Here is a 21,898-nt window from a genome sequence, read left to right on the forward strand (position 1 = left end):
TTGAATGTATCTGCTATCAGAAATGTAACCATTCAATTGCTTTCCAGGAGAAGCCTCTTGTCAGACAAATGCTATCCAAGACTCTTAAAACTGTTAATGATATTGCAGCCATATCTTTTTCAATCCATCTCCCAGCATAATGGAAATTTTAAAAAATAAACAAATGGGACTTAATTAAACGCAAAACCTTTTGCACAGCTAAGGAAATCATAAACAAAATGAAAAGACAACCCACAGATTGGGAGAAAATATTTGTAAATGATATGACCAACAAGGGATTAGTCTCCAAAATTTACCAAGAGCTCATGAGACTTAATATCATCAAAACAAACAACCCAATCAAAAAATGGGCAGAAGACCTAAATAGATATTTCTCCAAAGAAGACATACAGATGGCCAAGAGGCATACTGAAAAGATGTTCAATATTGCTAATTATTAGAGAAATGCAAGTCAAAACTACAATGAGATATCACCTCATACCAGCCAAAATGGCTACCACACACAATGAATGCTGGAGAGGGTGTGGAGAGAAAGGCACCCTCCTACACTGTTGGTGGGAATGTAAATTGGTACAGCCACTATGGAGAACAGTATGGAGGTTCCTTAAAAATCTAAAAGTAGAGCTACCATGTGACCCTGCAATCCCACTCCTGGGCATGTATCTAGAGAAAAACACGGTCTGAAAGGATACATGCACCCCAGTGTTCACTGCAGCACTGTTTACAACAGCCAAGACATAGAAGCAACCTAAATGTCCATCGACAGAGGAATGGATAAAGAAGACGTGGTACATATATGCAATGGAATATTACTCAGCCATTAAAAAGAATGAAATAATGCCATTTACAGCAAAATGGATAGACCTAGAGATTGTCATACTGAGTGAAATAAGACAGAGAAAGAGAAATATCATATGATATCCCTTATATGTGGAATCTAAAAAAGAAATGATACAGATGAACTATTCACAAAACAGAAACAGATTCACAGACTTAGAGAACGAACTTATGGTTACCAGAGGGGAAGGGATAGGGAGTTTGGGATTGACATGTACACACTGCTATATTTAAAATGGATAACCAACAAGGACCTACTGTACAGCACAGGGAACTCTTCTCAATGTTATGTGGTAGCCTGGAAGGGAGAGGAGATTGATGGAGAATGGATACATGTATATATGTGGTTGGGTCACTTTGCTGTGCACCTGCAACTATTACAACATTGTTAATTGGCTATACTCCAATATAAAATAAAAAGTTTTAAAAATGTTAATGATTCTAAGTTTTAGGACTCTCCAATAAAGAGACATTTTTCATCTTAATTTATCAAGGACAAAAAAATGAAAAAAAAAATAATTAGGGGAAATCAAAGGTGGTAGAAGCACGCTATGTCACAACAAAAATTAAAGCCATGAATTCCAGCTCTACATTTTATAATTTGAAGATTAAATCACATTACAAACATACACTCCTCCCTTATCTCATTTACTTCAAGAATATATTTATTCACTAATATGTATAAAATGGATAACTAATAAGAACATGCTGTATAAAAATAAATTCAAAAATTAAAAAAAAAGTTTAAAAAGAATACATTTATTAATATACCTGGAGGAAAAAAAGCTATACCTTTTTTTTTTTAACAGTGCAGAAGAATAGAACCCTTTCCCCTATACATGAAAACAAATGCAAACACACACACACCCTCGCACACACCACACCACCACCACTACCCTAACCTTGGGGAGAGAGACCAGAAGGGTCACAGAAAATAAACTGCATAAGAAAAATACAAATGAACAAAAACAAAATAGATCTCAACTTCCACTCTAAGAAGTAAAAAAGAAAGGTCTGAATTTACATTTTTTAAATGAGTCTCTTAATAGTATATAAATCTACATTAATAAAATGAATACCTAAAAAATTTTACTTTGAAAAATATATGGATATTGTAAAATATTATAAAGATATTGAGGTTTTAAATACTTTTAGTGCTTTTATGAATGTGATAGAAGGATCAAACTGTTACTTAAAATAACATACCCTTTACAGTGTTCTGTAATTATGTAAAACTTTTCAAAGTTTCTAAGCTATATTAAAGAAGCTATATTAAATTACATTAAGCTCTATTAAAGCTATATAAATTCAGGAATTCAAATAATTCAGTAATATTAACAAGCACATAAGTAAAATCCATATATATAGAAATATATATATAAATGATGAATTAAATAATATAACCAGCAGGTGAGTATAGAAAAGAAGAGAAAAAATAAAGCTAAATTAAAATTTAATTTTTGAAAAACTAATACATAATTAAGGTCAGTTAAGTGTAAAAAAGAGAAACAGGCTCATTATCTTCATCCATAGCATCTGTTACATGACCACAGGAAAGAGACACACTTTTAAAAGGAGATGCTGGATAACCAGGAAAAGATGGTAGTTTGATGATGGGCTTGTGATTAGAAATCTGAAGGAGAAAAAAAATACCAATATAGAACTAGCAAAGATTAGACTACATTTGCCAGGGGAAACATGGAATCGCATCTCAAAATACAAATTTCATGTGTCAACTACATCTGAGTTGCTTTCAGCCAAGATAAAGTGAAACAACCCTCCTCCCCCTCCAAAAAAAACACAAGACAAAATATTTGGAGAAGAACACATTTCAAGACACTGGACATCAAGAAATAAAGGATAGATATGGTAACAACCAAGGTGAGTCCTACAATGGCTCCACTTTGCTTTAGGACAATTTCTAGGCTATGATACAGGTATGGGAACCCAGGTGAGGCAAAGAAGACTCCCTGAGTTGAGGAGACATTGCTGAGAGTCTGGGAGACCAAGGTTACTAGAGCTTGCAGGACATAGTACCAAAGAGGAGACCGCTACATAGGAGTGGACTCTAGAGAAATACAGAGGGTCCCCCTCAAATATTCAGCAGAGGGTTGATGAACACATACACGTGAGAAAACTACCCAGGGCAGGGAATAAAGCCTTCTGAAATAATTAGAGAAAACAGTAACCGGTACTCACACAGGATGTGAAATGGTGCCTTTTCCCATCAGTCAGATTGGGAACCCTCATAATTCATGGGGCATCAGGTTGAGTATACAGATGGTCTTGCTTCAAGAGTGGGGAATAATTAGCCCTAGATTTAACACGGATCTGCACCCACCCCAAAAATCCTAAAAGCAAATTCCAGAAGAATCAAACTTAACCAAGTAACTTAACTGCTTCCCAGAAAAACTCAAAAATATTGACAGGAAGACAAAAATATCCAGTACCCAACAAATTTACAATGTCTGACAACTAAACAAAAATGACCAGAAAAGTAAAGAAGAATAAAATATAATCATCAATAAGAAGAAAAATCAATGAACCAAAAGAAAAAAAAAAAGTCAGCCTAGAATGTTATACCCAGAAAAAAAATCACTTAAAATGAAGGTAAAATAGGACATTTTCAGACATACAGTAGCCAAAGTTTCCATCTCCAGGAGACCTGCACCATAAGAAATGTTAAAAGAAGCACTTTGGGAATAAAGATAAACTACCCATAGGAAATGCAAATCCTCAAAAAAATAATAAAGATTAAAACACCTGAAATGGTAAATATATGCACAAAATATTAGGTGCATTTGTTATTATTTAAATCTTTTTGAAATCTAATTGACCTTAAATAAAAATGATAAAAATGTAGTGTGGGGTTTATAACATCTATAAAAGCAAAACGTATGACAAAAACATCACAAAGGGGCTTCCCTGGTGTCGCAGTGGTTGGGAGTCCGCCTGCCGATGCAGGGGACGCGGGTTCGTACCCTGGTCTGGGAGGATCCCACATGCCGCGGGGCGGCTGGGCCTGTGAGCCATGGCCGCTGGGCCTGTGCGTCCGGAGCCTGTGCTCCGCAACGGGAGAGGCCACAGCGGTGAGAGGCCTGTGTACTGCAAAAAAAAAAAAAATCACAAAGACTGGGAGAGAAGTATACTATTGAAATGTTCTTATATTACTCACAAAGGTAAAATGACCTGAAAGTAGGCTGTGATAAGTTAAAGTTGTATGCTAAACATCTTAAGCAACCACTAAAATAACCAAAAAAGGAATTATAACTAATAAGCCAACAAAAAAAGGAGATAAGATGGAATTGCAGAAAATTCTCAATCCAAAAGAAGGTAGAAAAAGAAGGAAAAGGGACAAAGACCAGAAGGGACAAATACTAAACAAATAATAAGATGGCAGGCAAACTTATATATCAATTATCACATGAATATAAATGGACTAAACTTCACAATTAAAAGGCGGTGATTGCCAAATTGGATAAAAAATCAAAACCCAAGTACATACTGCCTAAAAGAAATGTACTTTGACTCTAAAGACAATAGTAAGTCAAAAGTAAAAGATTTTTTTTTAAATATACAATGCTAACACCAAAGAAAACAAGAGAGCAGAAGTGCTATATTAACTTCATACAAAGTTGATGTTATAGCAAATATCACTAGGGATTTTAAAAAGGTGATTTCATAATAAAGGGGTCAGTTTATTATATCCTAAATATTTTGCTGAACCTAATAACAGAGCTTCAAAATACATGAAGAAAAAAATGACAGAACTGCCAAGGAGAAACAGAAAAATCCAATTATAGCCAGATTTCAACACCCTTCTCTCAATAATGAATAGAACATACAGACTGAACATCAGTAAGGAAGCAGAAGATCTAAACAACACTATCTCCCAATTAGATCAAACTGCATTCTTTAGCACTCCACCCAATTAAAGGTGAATGGGCACATGGAACATTTATTTTCCAGTGCACACAGAACATTTACCAAGATAGAACATATTCTGGTAGAGCAACTAACAGAAAACATTATGAAAATGTCTGAGAGGACTTGTAATTGAGTTGATTAGTATGACCTTGGCTATGAAGGTAACAAAAAAGGGACCGGTGCTTAGACTGAGTTATAACACTGTTCTTGGTTCAGCGACAGAGTAAGGGCTATAATTTGTTCAGGCTGCCTCGGAGTAGCCATGCCTGTCTCTCCATGCAACCTACATACATCCTCCTGTGCACCTTAAACCATCTCTAGATTACTTATAGGACACAATACAATGTAAATACTATGTAAATAGTGGTAAATACAATGTAAATGCTATTTATATAAACAGTTCCCAGCATGCAGCAAATTCAGGTTTTGCTTTTTGGATCTTCCTGGGCCATAAAACATGTCTCAATAAATTTAAAAGCATTCAGTTTTACAAAGTATATTCTCTGACCACAGTGATATTAAATTAGAAATCAGTAACAGAAAGATCTTTGGAAAACCCCAAATATTTGGAAACTAAACAACCTATTGGTCAAAGAAGCAATTAAAAGGGAAACTGGGGCTTCCCTGGTGGCGCAGTGGTTGAGAGTCCGCCTGCCGATGCAGGGGATGCGGGTTCGTGCCCCGGTCCGGGAAGATCCCACATGCCGCGGAGCGGCTGGGCCCGTGAGCCATGGCTGCTGGGCCTGCGTGTCCGGAGCCTGTGCTCCGCAACGGGAGAGGCCACAACAGTGAGAGGCCCGCGTACCGCAGAAAAAAAAAAAGGGAAACTGAAACACAACACAACAAAGAGTGAGAGATGCCACTAAGGACAGATATTTTAGCACTAAATGACGTAAGAAAGGTCTCAAATCAATGATGTCAGCCTGCATCCTCTGAAACCAAAAAAAGAAGAGTAAATTCAAACCCAAGGCAAACAGAAAAAAAGATTAAAGATCAGAATGGGAATCAGATAATCTTTTTAAATGATCATCCCTCCCTCAGTATCTACTGGTTCCAGGACCTCTCTCAGATATCAAAATCTGTGGACGTTCAAGTCCCTTATATAAAATGGTGTAGTATTTACATATAACCTACACATACTCTCCTGTATACTTTATATCATCTCTAGCTAACCTACATAATACAATGTAAATACTATGTAAATAGTTGTAAATACAATGTAAATGCTATGTAAGTAGTTGTCATCATGCTTCAAATTCAAGTTTTGCTTTTTGAAACATTCTGGAATTTCTTTCCTAATATTTTTGATCCATGGTTGGTTGAATACACAGATGCAAAATCCTTAGATACAGAGAGCTAACTATAGTTAAATATAGGTTATATAACTAACCTGTTTTATCAAGATAAGTATAATAAATGAATTTCATTCAAATAACCCAAACAAAAACAATTTCAATATGAAGCACCAAATATATAATTCAGTAAGTACTTTTGCCACAGAATCCAAATTTCCCATGTTTGGTTCTCTATCTAATCAATTAAGCAAGTGTTAGATTCTAAAATTAAGCTTCCAAATCACAGACACTACTTTTTTAAAAAAAATATATGATTGGTCTTGGGCAAGGAACAAATGTGCAAAAGCAAATCACATCCATGATGAATTACAGTATCTTGATCAACATACAAATGCCATTTAAGACATACCATCACTACGTTAAGTCTAAACACGGATATAGTATCTTTCTGACAAAATATGTTTTAAAACAAATAATCAGTTTTTTCTCTAGTATTAATTTAGCTCTTGCTTGCCAAATGGAATCTCCATAGTGCCTCTGAAAATACCACACAAGTCACAATGTAATAAAAATTTGTCATTTTGTAGTTGAAGAAGTCAGTACTGATGTATATAATTACATAGAAAACAGACTATTTTAAAGATTTATGATTATTTTCCTCAATCCTTATAGAACTGATTAGGCTGTAGTCAAAAAGAACCATGGAAAGAACAAGATGGAAAAAAATCTAAGTTGAACTGATCCTAAAATAAGTTATAATTTCAAAGTCAAAAATTTATTTATTACAAGAAATAAGTACCATAAAAAATGATAAGAATCTGATGCTTACCCCATCTTTAAGCCTTTACTCCATCTAAAAAGGGTTAGAGTTTAGATGAGGCAGAGATGTGAGATAAATACTAAGGATATGATGAAGCTGAATGCTGTGCATATTCTTTGACTTCATGAAAGTATGCACACAAATGCACATACACACAGTGGGATGGTTTATAAAAGAAGCAGAGAATAATTAAGTGAATATTTATATAATCTTGGGTGGCAAAGGTCTTTCATATGCTGATTTATAGAGTAAACTATGATGAAAAAACTCTTTAAAATCTTTCCAAACCAGTAAGTTGGGAAAATATTTGCAATTTATATGATTATAGGAAATTAGTATCTCTAACATAACAAAAGCTCATTAACAGCCTAATAGAAATATTATCAAATAATAGGGTAAATCACAAAGAAAAAAATAAATGAAGAAAATTGGTCAACACCCATTTTTCACAATTCTCACATAAATGCAAATTTTTTAAATAATTATAAGTAAATATGTACCTACTATAAATAAATACATATACACATATATATCACTTTTCCCCATCAAATTGGTAAGCTTAAAGAGATATGTAATATCCATCACCAACCAGAGTATATATTGGTATAATGTTCCCAGAGAACACATTGGACACAAGTTTGATTTCGTTTTGTAGATATGCAATTGTTTCCATTATTAGGGTGGGAAAGGTTACTTATTGCAAGAATCATTTTTTTGAGTTCAAAACTCACAAAGTATGTAGGCTGTACTACCTCCAGTGTGAAAGGGCTAGCACAGGGATATGTTATAGAATAATTCTGACATACAGCTATCAATTATAAGTTACATATATAATTTTTAAAACCACAGTCTTTTTTTAAAAATTCATTTCAAAGAAAGACATAAAATCATCTAACTAGCATTTTCTAACGGGTTCTGCAGAACTGCCAAATTGTATGAGATTTACCACCATAGTATATTTTAGAATTGTTTACTTGTAAATCTGATAAGAAAATTAAAATAAAATATTAAACAACCACCACAACAAAGGACAATGTACCTAATAAATCTATTGAAAAGGAAGACTGTGCTCCGGATGACACGTGCTGTCCGTGATTCTTCATGCTGAGATCTGGATAAATTTAGGCCATCATCCATGTGACCCTCATGATGCATAATAGCCTGCACGAAAGCAGAAATAACACCATTACTCCCAATATCTCTTTTTCAAATGGGTGTTAAGAAGTAGGCAACTCAAAAAGGTAAGCCATGACAATAAACAGAGTCAAAAGACAGGTGAAGGGAACTGTAAGCTGTCAGGTTCAGGTAAAATAATATGCACAGGTCCCTGTACAAATTAATCATTCAATATATTTATTCAGCTATTGTTTTAAAGATGAATCAGTTGTTGTTTTAAAGAACCAATCAATACATATATTGATTTGAAAAACAATCACTAGAATGTTTTCACATATCTATGTTCAATGATTCATCCATAGTCTAAGCAAACTCTGAACAAAGAAGCAAAGGAAAACATTACATGGGATACCAGTTATTTGGTAGTTCTGAACATAGCTGGGTTCATTAATAAGTACTGAGCAATGCTTCTAAGGCACCTCAGTTCTTTTAAAAAAATGTGTTTTTGGGCCTCCCTGGTGGCGCAGTGGTTGAGAGTCCGCCTGCCGGTGCAGGGGATACGGGTTCGTGCCCCGGTCCGGGAGGATCCCATATGCCGCGGAGCGGCTGGGCCCGTGGGCCATGGCCGCTGAGCCTGCGCATCCGGAGCCTGCGCATCCGGAGCCTGTGCTCCGCAACGGGAGAGGCCACGGCGGTGAGAGGCCCGCGTACCGGAAAAAAAAAAAAAAAAAAAATGTGTTTTTATTAGTTCTTTTGTTAGCTTTATGTTTTTGAACACTCTATGAAAGAACAACATGAAGAGATAAGTGCAAAATATTAAGTGAACAGCTGAATCAATTTCACAAAGTGAACAAACCACGTAACTAACACCCAGATCAACAAAGAGAACAATATGGCACCTTAAAACCTGCCCTGGAGTTCCCTTCCTGCCCCATCCACCACAATGTTCCCCATCTTCATGACTTTCAACAGCAAAGGTCACTTGTGTACTATATGTAAATGGAACCATTTGTGCCTAACTTCCTTCACTCAACACTAACAGCAAGATGTTTCTAGAACATTTAATCAGGTATACTGAACTAAAATTAGCAACTAGAACTAAAAATCATAAACTACCTAGAAAGCAATGTAAAGAGGAACTCCTAATACCAAAATCAATGAGACAGATACATCTGTATTCAAAGTCAATTTTGTAGCTTTAAATGCCTTCACTGACAAAGAAAAAAATGACTAAAGTGAAGGAACGTATTACTCACTTCAAGACTCTAAAAAAGAAAAACAAATTGAATAGAAATGGGGAATTAATGAAGATAAAAAGAGAATTTAATGAACTAGAAATCAAATAAAATACGAGAAAAGGATGAATAAACACAAAATGTTTATTTTTTCAGAAGATAAATAAAATAGTTAAACCTCTCACAAACCAGGCTAAGGATAAAATGGAAAGAAAGAAAAAAACACAGAGAAAAGAATATAAGATACAAAAGACATTAAAATTATAAAATGATAATAAGACAATGCTATATGGAACTTAATGGCCAAAAAAAATTTTTTTTAATTTAAGAACAAAACTGACTACTCCAGAGGACAAGGATGGCTTCCCAGCAAGTTGAAAATCATCAAAAGGAATCTGCCCAACAAAGTAGAAAATTTGAAGATACCAATTTATTAAACAGAGATTGAAAAGGAAATTTAAGATCCAATTTTTAAAAGATTATAGGACTAGACAGTTTTACAAGTGAGCTCTAATGAACCTTCAAAGAAATGATACTCTTAATGGTAGACTAGTCAGTGAACTACGACCGCTGCCTATTTTTATATAGCCTATGAGCTATGAATGGTCTACAATTTTAATGGCTGAAAAAAGACCAAGAAAAGAATATTTCATGAAACCTGAAAATTATATGAAATTCAAATTTCAGTACCCATAAACAAAGAAAAATTAATATATAAATTTCATATATAAAGTGAATATATATGATAATTCTAGATAAATTCTAAATAAAACATAAATAGAATCTAATAAGATTTCAAAAGAATAATAAACTAGGTCAAATTGGGTTTAGTCTATGAATGTAAGGATTCTTCAATATCATGATTATTAACCTATTTATCAACAAAGTAAAAGACACTAAAACATGATTTTTTCTCTACAACTGATAAAATTTAGCAATCATTGCTAATTTTCTAAAAAGTCGGATAAAATAGAAATAGCAAGATATTATTTAAATATATAAACTATTTCAATTGTCCACAGGATGCAAGAAGGCATAACTTCTGTGAAAATTCGCAATAAGAAGTCATACTGGGATGAGCAACCAGAATAGATGAAAAGACAGCAAGCTGAGATAAAAAGTGACCTGGGTGAGATAACGAAAAAGACAAGAAAACTAAAATTTCAAAGGCACGGAAAGACATTAAGGAACAGAACTGCATCAAAGAAAACAAAGTGAGTGATTTGGGGGACACATTTGCGAAGCAAAATGCAGAGACTGGGTAAGAACGATAGGAATGCCAAAGGGGAAGACGGCTGACCTGGAGGAGAGAAACTATCTGTGCTCCTGAGAAAGAAATTACAACTGTAAGAAAAGGAGGCCAAAGATACACTGCACAATTCTCCCCTCAGTTTTAAAAGACCTATGTGTGCTGATTAAAAATCCTTGGTGACACAGACATAGAGAACAGACCTGTGGTCGCTGAGGAGGGGCGGGAGAGGATTGGGAGTTTGGGGTTAGCAGATGCAAACTATTATACAGAGAATGGATAAACAACAAGGTCCTACTGTATAGCACAGGGAACTATATTCAATAACCTGTGATAAACCTTAATGGAAAATGTATGTATATGTATAACTGAATCACTTTGCTGTACAACAGAAACAAACACAAAATTGTAAATCAACTATACTTCAATAAAATAAATTTTAGAAAATCCTTGGTGACAGATGCATTTCATAATTCAGAGTTTTCAGGGGTTTTTAAAAATGTAATACAATGTATAAACTGTACGTGTGGAACACACAATATGGTAGGTGCATCACAGCATAATCAATGAATTTATATGTCTGCAGCAAAACATGAATATCCACACTAAGTGGGACACATAAAACCTATGAAAAGTGATTCAGACATTTTTTTAGCTAACCAAGGTTTTATTCATATGAAACAACAACAGGAAGTCAGTTTCAAATATGTAAAGATTTGGTGAATATACCACCAACATGCTTTTCTCGAAAAATAAAATGATTTGAAGATACTAGCTAACTGGGAAGTGTATAAAAATTAGGAGACCTAGACTGAGAAGTCCTCACCTGTCATGACCACACTGAGGTCTCTCGATAAAGATTTAATATAACAGATGGTTCTAGAAGTAGTAATACATTTACAGTAGAGATTGTATTAGATTATCTCTTCTATGGCCTATAAAGTCTGTTTCACATGTTACTTTACTAATGTAAATAAGACTGGTTAGCTTCTCAACACCCCTGTCAAATTCTTCTATAAAGCAAGGTCTTTGTTAGCCTATGATGTAGAATGTAAGTCCCACTCTGACTTTAATCCATGGTTAAGGAATAAGACAGTGGAGTAATAATAATGACAACAGGGTGAGGGATAAATGAAATGAGTGGAGAGCATTGAAAATGTTGAAGGTGACTGATGGATGGATACACAGGGTCCACTGTACCCTTTTGTTCTCTTTGCATATATTTGAATTTCTATAATAAAAAGTTAAAAACAGTGAGGCTCAGTCGTGGGACAGAATGAACGCTATACAAATACTGAATACAAACACATTTAAATTTATGAGCCTAGATCAAAGACCCCAGAGACAAGCGATCCTATTATAACGATTATACGGGTCTGCAGGAGAGTTGTCCCAGGCTCTCCATCCGAAGCTCTGAGGAAGGTGGTACAGGGATGCACTTAAGCCCAACTCCATCAAAGAAGGATTAGCTTCCCACTCCACTAATATCAGCACTGGTCACTCTAAAAAGATAGCAATAGCCTTGAACAATCCATACTGGAATGTGTATATGTTACGATTAGGAAATCTACTGAAAATAAAAATTTCTTCCCCACTACTTCCCTTCCAAGGTCTATTATAGAAATAATAGTTATCCCATTATCTGATTCTGCGTACTGTTACATGGCGGTGTAAAAACATGAAATGTGAACAATCTAGTATCAATGCTATGTACTTGCCATAAGGAAGCTCACAAATTAGAGAGAGAGAGAGAGATGTAGCCTAGTGAATAAAATAGCACAGAGAGTGTATATAAAATTTAATAATACACAAATATTACGAGAACACAAAGGAGGGTGTACTAGATGAACTTAGATAGGAAGAATGTCTAAGGTCATCTTTAAACTTAATCCCTGGGGGATGGATAGGAACTGGATGGAGGAAAAAAAGAAATTTAAAAGGGCATTCCAAACAGAGGAAATGGTATGTGAAAAGGCACAGATGTGGAAAAGCCATGTTTCTTTGAGGCTTTGGAAGGAATGTGCTGTAAGTGGCTGGTGTGCTGGGGAACCTGAAGACACCTAGAGACTGGACAAAGAATAGGAGAATGGGGCAGAGACAGATGGGAGGCAGGTCAGGAAGGGCGTCACATACTATCAAAAGGCATAACTGTCGTCTTGTAAGTGATGGGGTGTCAGTGAAGAACTCAGAGGTGAGTGTATGAGCACGTCTGCAAATGAGTTTGGGGAAATAACAGAAACGAAACTCACAAACACTAAACATTTCTATGCATGAGCAGTATTGAGCATTGTAAAAAAGATACTGTACACACAATCCCAGCAGCATCACAGAGGACACAGTGAATTAGGCAGACCAAGCTAGGATCCAAAAAAGAGTAGCGTATTTCTTCACTTAGTATTTAAATCAGTGATATAACATCCAGCGCTGTTCACTTACAAAAACCAGAGAGTTTATTAGGGTGGGACTGGACCTCTAGCATGTAAATTACAAACATTAGCAGGTGGCTGAAAGGGTTAGCTACTTCTTTTTGTTATGCATTTGTGTTTTTCGTTCATTAATAATGACTGCCATAAATACTGTTTTGAAATACTCTTACCTTACGTTGTATGGATCCCATTCTCACAGATTTCACATCCACAGACTGGTAAGTTAGCCACAAGCCCGTATTGATATGCTGTATATAGCATACTGAGTCTCCATATTTTATTTCAGAGGTTCCCATGCCATCAACTTCTTTTCTCACCCCTACATCCAATTTTTCCTAAGAGAGAGAGAAAAAAAAAGATAAGAAAAGGTTTTAAAAATACTAGTTTATAACGAAAAAACTTTGCCTCGCTGTAAATAATGTTCCTTAAAAAATGCAACTCTCTGCCATCCTCTGAAATAATAATGGTCAAATGTTCCATGCTAGCAGTTCAACCTCTACTGGAAACTGAAGTAGGAGATTGCAGAGATAAATAACATATTCCTGAATTATTCATACTGGCAGAAAACTATTTTGGCCATAACACAAAATTTTATATTGCTTCATGGCAAACTCCAAACCAGAGATCTTAAAATCAGTAATTTAGGCTTCATATTCTTTCCAGATTATTATTTTTGTGACTGAATGACTAAGAGCATAGGATTGAGGGACAGAAAAGCCAATTTTGAGTCCAATCTCCACCACTTATTACGTCTGTGACCTTAGGATAAGTTAATTAAACGTTTTAAGTCTCCATTTTCTCATCTGTAAATACAGCTAACAAGAGACTCTCCCCCAGAGTATCGGAAAACATGAGATAATGAATGCAAAGTTCTCAGCACAGTGCCTGAGATAAAATAAACACTTCAATAAATTCTAATGATTTTGACCATGAAAATGGTATTGATAATGGTGATGATGATTTCCTTCTTAATAAGTATGTTAGACATAATGATGATTTCTTTCAAACTAATCAAGGCTATAATTCAGTTTCAACTACTTGCAGTTTCTAACTTGGACCCCAGAGGTATTCACCCCTAAAGGGCTGCCATGCTCAGCTCCCTATGCTATGAAGAAGCAATCAGTCCTCTGATACCAACTAAATGTTTCTTTTAAACCCCTATTTATTTTTTATAAAATTATTTATTTATTTTTGGCTGCATTGGGTCTTTGTTGCTGTGCGTGGGCTTTCTCCAGTTGTAGCGAGCGGGGGCTACTCTTCCTTGTGGTGCACGGGCTTCTCACTGCGGTGGCTTCTCTTGTTGCAGAGCATGGGCTCTAGGCGCACGAGCCTCAGCAGTTGTGGCACGTGGGCTCAGTAGTTGTGCCGCACGGGCTTAGCTGCCCTGTGGCTTGTGGGATCTTCGCAGACCAGGGCTCGAACCCATGTCCCCTGCATTGGCAGGCGGATTCTTAACCATTGCACCACCAGGGAAGCTCCTAAATCCCTATTTATTTTAATGCTTCTTCCTTCAATTTTCCCTCCCATGCATCATTCTGATCTTTAAGAACTCATTATGTCTTGAAGTTCTGTAGAGTTCTTAAAACAACAGCAAAAACACAAAACAAAACAAAAAAAACCTAATGTTCTTTTGGTTACAATACCTCCATTTGTGGTTTCTTATTCTTCTCTTTGGTCTAACTTTCCTTGTTAAATTTACTAAGTTTTGTCTATTTCTTTGGCTATTTGACTGTCGTGTGAAGTTAGTACCAGTTACACAAATGTTTTTGAAGATTACGTTGGAAGTCTGTTAAACAAAAAGGAACAATCCAAGTAAAACAGATTTTTTATTTCTCATGGTATTATTGCACCATACTAATAGTTAGCAACTCCAAAATAATTACGGACACTCTGCCAACAATTGAAAATTAAAATTTAAATGAGCTGCAATTCTTAATGCAAAAAGGGTCAAGGTCATATAAGTAAATGCAATCATGAGTTAAGTTGATTTAACCATTAAGCAAATAACTTGAAACACTATTCTAAGAATGTGCAATAAAACAGATACTAAACCATTCCAATTTCATTCTATCAAACCAGATAAACTACTAATCTACTTATACCAACCCTATAAATAGGAAAATTAAATTCTAGGGAAAATATATAACAATGCAATTATCTCCTCAAAATAAAACAATGAGCCTGTAACATTCTTTTTGTTTGTCTTTTATCCCAGGAAATGACTATGTAGTCTATTTATAGGCTTGTGGATTGTGCTTTGAGAAGCTTCAGTTACTAAGTGCAAAGGTATGCTGTGTTTGCTTTTTTACTGAAGTAGTTCACATCTCTCTCTGGATTAGAAATTTTAATTGTGAAACTTCATGATGACCAGGTTTTCATAATTACTCTGATCCTCAACTCAGGTAAGAGCTGCTAAAATGACATTAGAGAAGAAAAAAAGAAATGTGATTATTTGCTGAAGAAACACCAATAAAGGCCAGTCATGCTCTTTCCTTCTTTTATTTCCTATCATTTTCTGTAGCTCAGACTTAGGAGAATTTCAGGTGAAAATCATCTAGATGCTGTGACCAACCACCAAGTCAAGAAAACGTGACAGCTGGTAGAAGCTTCTAACAGATAATTTATTACTAGAAATAAAGTGTCCAGCTTAGGCGAGTAGTAATCTTCCTAAAACCCTATATTAGCTACCTTATATCTAAATCAGTGGCCTTTAGTTTCAGCATTGCTTTGATTTACTTTATAAATCATCTAGATTTATTTTTCTTTTGAGTTATTCTGGCTTTGGGAAATGACGGTGTGGTTTAGTTGGGCTAATCCTCCCACAGATAACAGAAAATTTGGAAAAAATATTTTTCAGAATCTACTGGAAGGCACTTAAGAGGGACCAAAAGCAGAGAGAAAGTGAACAGCAGACTTCTCTCCAAAGACAGAGTACCCAAGTGATTTGTAAAAAGCAGCCTTTGCCTTGGGGCATGGCCCATCCAATCTGCCTGGAGCTCAGGCAGAAGAAAGCTGCTGTGGTATTGATACTTGAGGTATCAGAGTACACAGTTTGGGGCTCACAAGCAGACAGAAAATTAGATAAGCTAAATCCTGGATAAGAAAAGTAGCCACAAGATCTGTTTATAAAATTTGTCCCAGGGACTTCCCTGGTGGTGCAGTGGTTAAGAATCCGCCTGCCAATGCACGGGACACGGGTTCGAGCCCTGGTCCGGGAAGATTCCACATGCTGAGGAGTAACTAAGCCCGTGCGCCGCAACTACCGAGCGTGCACTCTAGAGCCCGCGTGCTGCAACTACTGAAGCCTGAGCGCCTAGAGCTCGTGCTCCGCAACAAGAAGCCTCTGCAACGAGAAGCCACCGCAGCGAGAAGCCCGTGCACTGCAAGGAAGAGTAGCCCCCGATCACCACAACTAGAGAACGCCTGCGTGCAGCAACAAAGATCCAATGCAGCCCAAAATAAATAAAATAAAATAAAAAATTTGCCTCAATTCTTGCTGACCACTATACTATGCATGCTCAGGGAAGGCCCAGTTAATGGCAGCCGCTAGGAATCGAAATAACTGAGCACAAATAAGTAGTACAAGCAACAGCCCACTGCCAAAGAGAGAAAGAAACCAGAGTTTCACTCGAGCAAGGTTCACTGCCTACCAAAACCATAGTCACTCTTCAGAGAAAAAAAAAAAAAAACCTACTCCCAATCCCAGCCTTCAAACAATCCTACTCATGAATGCTTGGCAAATCTAATTTTCAACTGAGTATCAAAATGCTTCCGGAAGCAAAAAAGATCAGCCTGAAAAATAATAAGTGATATTTTGGCATTGAGTACACCAAACTGGCTCATGACTAAGTCAAAACTATTTCTGAACAACTGTCTTCGTTAAATGATACATACGCATTGGATATACTCATTGGATAAAGTAGACTCATTAAGAAATTTAAACTAGTCCCATAGGATTATGTCTTTATTATATGGACAAGGTGGTTCAAAGAGAGTCTTCTAGCATTAATTGAAATCTTCCTTAAATGTCTCCAAATTATTCTGTCAAGTGGCTGATATGAAGAAAACAAAGGCCTTTACCCTTAGATGATGGAGTGTTTCTTTTGGTAATAGCCAGGTCTCCTTAAAACAAATAATGGCTAAAGTTAGGAGAGTTAAAAGGTCAAAAAATTTTTATTTATTTGCTTCTTTATGGGGCCACATTTTGGCACAGATAGTTGGTCACTGTGAAATATGAGTCTAAAAATGCTACAGGGTCAGAGAAATTGCTGGGACTGACACACCAGGCCAAGCTTAGCCCATCCAGGGCAGGGCTGCAAAAAAAAACAGCTTGCTTTAGCCCTGGTGTTCAGAAACTTCATAAGGAGACACTCTGGTGGGTGAGTTTGTGGCCAGAAGGGTTTTAAAACTTTTCTTATATTGGGAGGTGTCAGCAGCTTTTGGCAGGAAAAAGCTCTTTGCAGGAAAGAGCTCTCTACAGGGGGCCCCTCTGTCTTGTCACTAACCTTACACCAGGTGCCCCCCATGCTCTATTCGTCTCCGGCTCTAGCACACCTTTCAAATCTTTTGACTACACAATACCTTGCCTAATCTGTTGGTTCTTTCCATAGATCAAAGAAGTAGAAATGAAGGATAAGTAATTAACAGATGACCAAATCTCTTCCCTAGCTTCTGCGTCAGTAATCTCGCCAACAAACTGTGTGAACAAAACAGCATCTAAAGAAAGATCACGAGGAATCAACAAGCCTGCACACACGCCTGCACGCAGTGGGGGATGGCGAGGACTCTGACCCCCTATCTCAATGATTCACTGAGATGACTTCCCTGTTTCTTTTTAAAGGCTTCCATGGTTGAGCAGAATCTTCAGAGGTACTTTCTGGGGGACACTGAATCCACCATCTCCCCAGACTGTCAGCACTCTGATTAAAGGCAACTTTCCCTTCTATCAGCATTTGTGAGTATCGATTTTGTAAGCAGAGAGCAGCTGGACCTGATTCAGTAATGGAGGGTCTTTGAGGGGCTTCCATGGGGCAGTGAAACAAGGTCACAGAGCCTTAGGAGAAGCCCTCTCATATCTTGTACTATACTTCCCTCCTCTGGAGTGTGGGTGGAGCCAACGAATATGTTGGGACATCACTCCTGCAATTAGGTTATGTTATATGGTAAAGGTGAGAGGATCTTGGAGATGTAATTAAGGTCTCTATTTAATTGACTTTGAGCAAATAAAATGGGAGGTTCTCCTGGGTGAGTCATGCTTAATCAGGTGAGGTCTTTAAGGAGGGTTTAGGCTTTCTCTGAGCTCAGCAACTACAAACAGTGCGTCCCATGGGTTCCATTCTGCTTACAATCTTCCTTTCCAGGCCACTTGCACTATGGACTCCAGGCTTACTCAGCCAGCCTCATAATCTCAGAAAGCGAGTCCATGTAACACATCCCTTCATGTATACGTATCTCATGCTGGCTCTACCTCTCGTTAAACTCTGACCCATACACCTCATCTTTTTTTCATTTTTGTTTTTGTTTGTTTTTTTTCATTTTTAAGGACATTCATTGCTTTCTAATTTTACAAGCAATACATGTTCACTGCAGACAACGAAAGATACCTAAAAGTATAAAGTAAAAATTAATGATCACCCATAGCCCATCCCTCCCAGAGATAACCATCATTAGCATCTTGATGCATTTCCTCCCAGTATCTCCATTTTCTAAAAAATTGAAGTATAATTGGCCTACAATACTATGTTAGCTCCAGGTATATAACACAGTGATTCAATATTGCTATACATTACAAAATCGTCACCATGATGTCTAGCTACCATCTGTCACCAAAGATACTACAATATTATTAACTATATTCCCCATGCTGCACATATCATCCCGGTGACTTATTTATCTGTAACTGTAAGTTTTTACCTCTTAGTCTCCCTAACTTGTATCTTAAACATTTTTTGAGCCAAGAATAAAAATCTCAAATAAAACAACATACTAAAACTGTGTCCTAAAAATATTTTGTTCTTTCTATTTTTGCCATTTGCTCCATAATCCTTGTAATCTCATTGGCAGTCTTATTTGAGGTTGGTATTCCATCATTTCAGCAGCAAAAGGTTTCTATTCATGGGGCGTGAGAGGGAAAAAACTGGAGGAAATCACCCACAGAGGAATATTTTTAGGGCATTTTAAGCTAACAAAAAAATGACATCTTGTGGGTAGTATAATACGTGGGTGATTGGCAAGACCTACCTTATGATGAAAACTGACATTTCAACACACTAACGTAATGGTTAAAAATTCTAGGAGTAGAGAAAGTGAAGAATAGGTCTAAGAAAACCTGCATGATTCAAATTGAATTCTTCATGATATAAAATGTTTTAAGAAAAGACCAGCATAAGCATTTTGCAATATATATGTGCATCAAATCATCACATAGTACACCTTAATTTCATACATTATTAAATGTCAATTATATCACAATAAAGCTAGGGGAAAAAAGAGGACCAACATCAGTGATCTTATAAACTGTCTTCCACTTTATTCTGTTTATTCTGAATATATATAGTCATCAACAATTGTTGATTATTCTGCAAATCCTGAATTTGAGATTGGCTAGTGAGTGTTCACGTTAGTGCAAAGATATCCCAATGACAATCAAAACAACTGCTCCTTATATTAGCTAGTAGAACAGGTTTTTAAAGCCATTCTCATAATTTTAAGTAAGAATGATCTTAATGATTTGTAAAAAAAAAAAAAAGGTATGTTTCAAGAATATATTTTCAAAACAGTCTCACACAATCATAGGTAAGGGAATGCTACTGTAAATGTAAGGGTTCTTTTTTTTTTTGAGTTTGACTTTTTTTGTTGTTGAATTTTTGAATTTTATTTTATTTATTTTTATATACAGCAGGTTCTTATTATCCATTTTATACATATTATACACTAATATGTCAATCCCAATTTTAAAAGTTAAATTTTTCATCAGTAATGAAAACTTGATTTGCAACACAGTAATTATGTCAATCAATAGTCGTTTATTAATTGTATACTCAAAATATACCAAAATTGAAGAAGTATCTTACACACACAAGTCTTTGCCTTCCAGAAATATAAGTACTCTTTATTTTCACTGGAAACAGTATAGCAAAGATACATAAAGATATGACAAGCATTTTCAACTTGTCAGTGGCACTAAGGGAAAAAAAAAAGAATCAAATACACCTTTATGTAAATCTGATTATTTATTTCAAAAACCAGGGGCCATGACCAAATGTGATGATTAACAAAAGGATGAAAGAAACTGTTTAGCCATACCATCTTCTCCAAAATGTTGACAGTATAAAAACTATTTTATTTTTAAAACATACAATTTCATCTATAATTAAGGACTGTACTTTTATTCTAGTTTAGTTTGTTCTAAGTTCAATGCTTTTTTTATTATGTAATTGTACTTTTCATCATGAATAATTTTTAATTTTAGTAATTAGCCCTATTAGTATCAAAATATGTATATATTTGTTAAAAACTGAAATACACACACAATACAGTTGTTTCTGAGTGATGGATAGTACATGATTTTAATTTTCCCCTTACCTCATTTTTGCAGTATTCCCTTTTAAAATCGTCTATAATGACTACACATTACATATAATGAAAAAGTAATTTTAGAAAGAAATAATAGAGTTACTATCTTGACTTCATAGGAAACACTTTATTACCTACTCTGTCAGTGATTTTAAAATGAAAATTCTTTGATTTTAAAAATAAGATGTCCTCCAAAAACTAAAAATATAGTTGTCATGATCCAGCACTCCCACTCCTGGGCATATATCCAGAAAAAACTCTAATTCAGAAAAATACATGCACCCCTGTGTTCACCGTAGTACTGTTCACAATAGTCAAGACATGGAAACAACCTAAATGTGTATCAACAGATGAATGGGTAAAGAGGATGTGGTACATATATACAATGGAATACTACTCAGCCATAAAAAAGAATACATGCCATTTGCAGCAACATGGATGGACAGAGAGATTATCATACTAAGTGAAGTAAGTCAGAAAGAGAAAGACAAATACCATATGATATCACTTATATATGGAATCTAAAATCTGACACAAATGAACTTATTTACAAAACAGAAACAGACTTGCAGACGTAGAGAACAGACTTGTGGTTGCCAAGGGGGAGGGGATGGGGAGGGGATGGGGAGGGGATGGGGAAGGGATGGATTGGGAGTTTGGGATTAGCAGATGCAAACTATTATATATAAGATGTATAAACAACAATCTACTGTATAGCACAGGGAACTATATTCAATATCCAGTGATAAACCATAATGGAAAAGAATATGAAAAAGAATATATATATATGTATAAGTGAATCACTGTGCTATACAGCAGAAATTAACACAACACTGTAAATCAACTGTACTTCGATAAAATAAATTAAAGAAAATAAAAAATAAAAATAAAATGTTTTCCTGGATTTCACTTCCACCTTCACGACTCTCAACCATGTTATATACAATTATCATAGTGGTAAATGACAGTGGGTTATTAACAACCTGTGTATTACAGTTGTTCCATAAATGTGAGGTCCATGTAGGAGACTAGTTTTAGAGAAACCAAACAGTTTATTAAAAGGCAACGTTGGAGGGCTTCCCTGGTGGCGCAGTGGTTAAGAACCCTCCTGCCAATGCAGGGGACATGGGTTCGAGCCCTGGTCCGGGAAGATCCCACATGCCATGGAGCGACTAAGCCCATGCGCCACAACTACTGAGCCTGCACTCCACAGCTACTGAAGCCCTCGTGCCTAGAGCCCATGCTCCGCAACAAGAGAAGCCACTGCAATGAGAAGCCCGCGCACCGTGACAAAGAGTAGCCCCCGCTCGATGCAACTAGAGAAAGCCCACGCACAGCAACGAAGACCCAATGCAGCCAAAAATAAATACATTTATTTTTTTTAAAAAGGCAATGTTAGAATCCTAGGTCTCTGTACT

At 36.0% G+C, this 21,898-nt stretch overlaps 1 protein-coding gene across 2 annotated transcripts in view; it reads right to left on the reverse strand.

Moving 5' to 3' along the window:
- Nucleotides 1-21,898, reverse strand: part of RYR2 (ryanodine receptor 2) — a gene marked incomplete at both ends in the record, with an annotated part of 724,637 nt that overhangs the window by 359,239 nt on the left and 343,500 nt on the right. For both annotated transcript variants that reach the window (XM_079725493.1, XM_079725494.1), the window contains 2 exons: nucleotides 7,919-8,040; nucleotides 13,076-13,240. In XM_079725493.1, coding sequence (XP_079581619.1) covers nucleotides 7,919-8,040; nucleotides 13,076-13,240 — 287 coding nt within the window. The remainder of the gene's footprint in view (nucleotides 1-7,918; nucleotides 8,041-13,075; nucleotides 13,241-21,898) is intronic.

This window comes from Hyperoodon ampullatus (assembly GCF_949752795.1).
Source record: "Hyperoodon ampullatus genome assembly, chromosome: 1".
Taxonomy (NCBI): Eukaryota; Metazoa; Chordata; class Mammalia; order Artiodactyla; family Ziphiidae; genus Hyperoodon; species Hyperoodon ampullatus.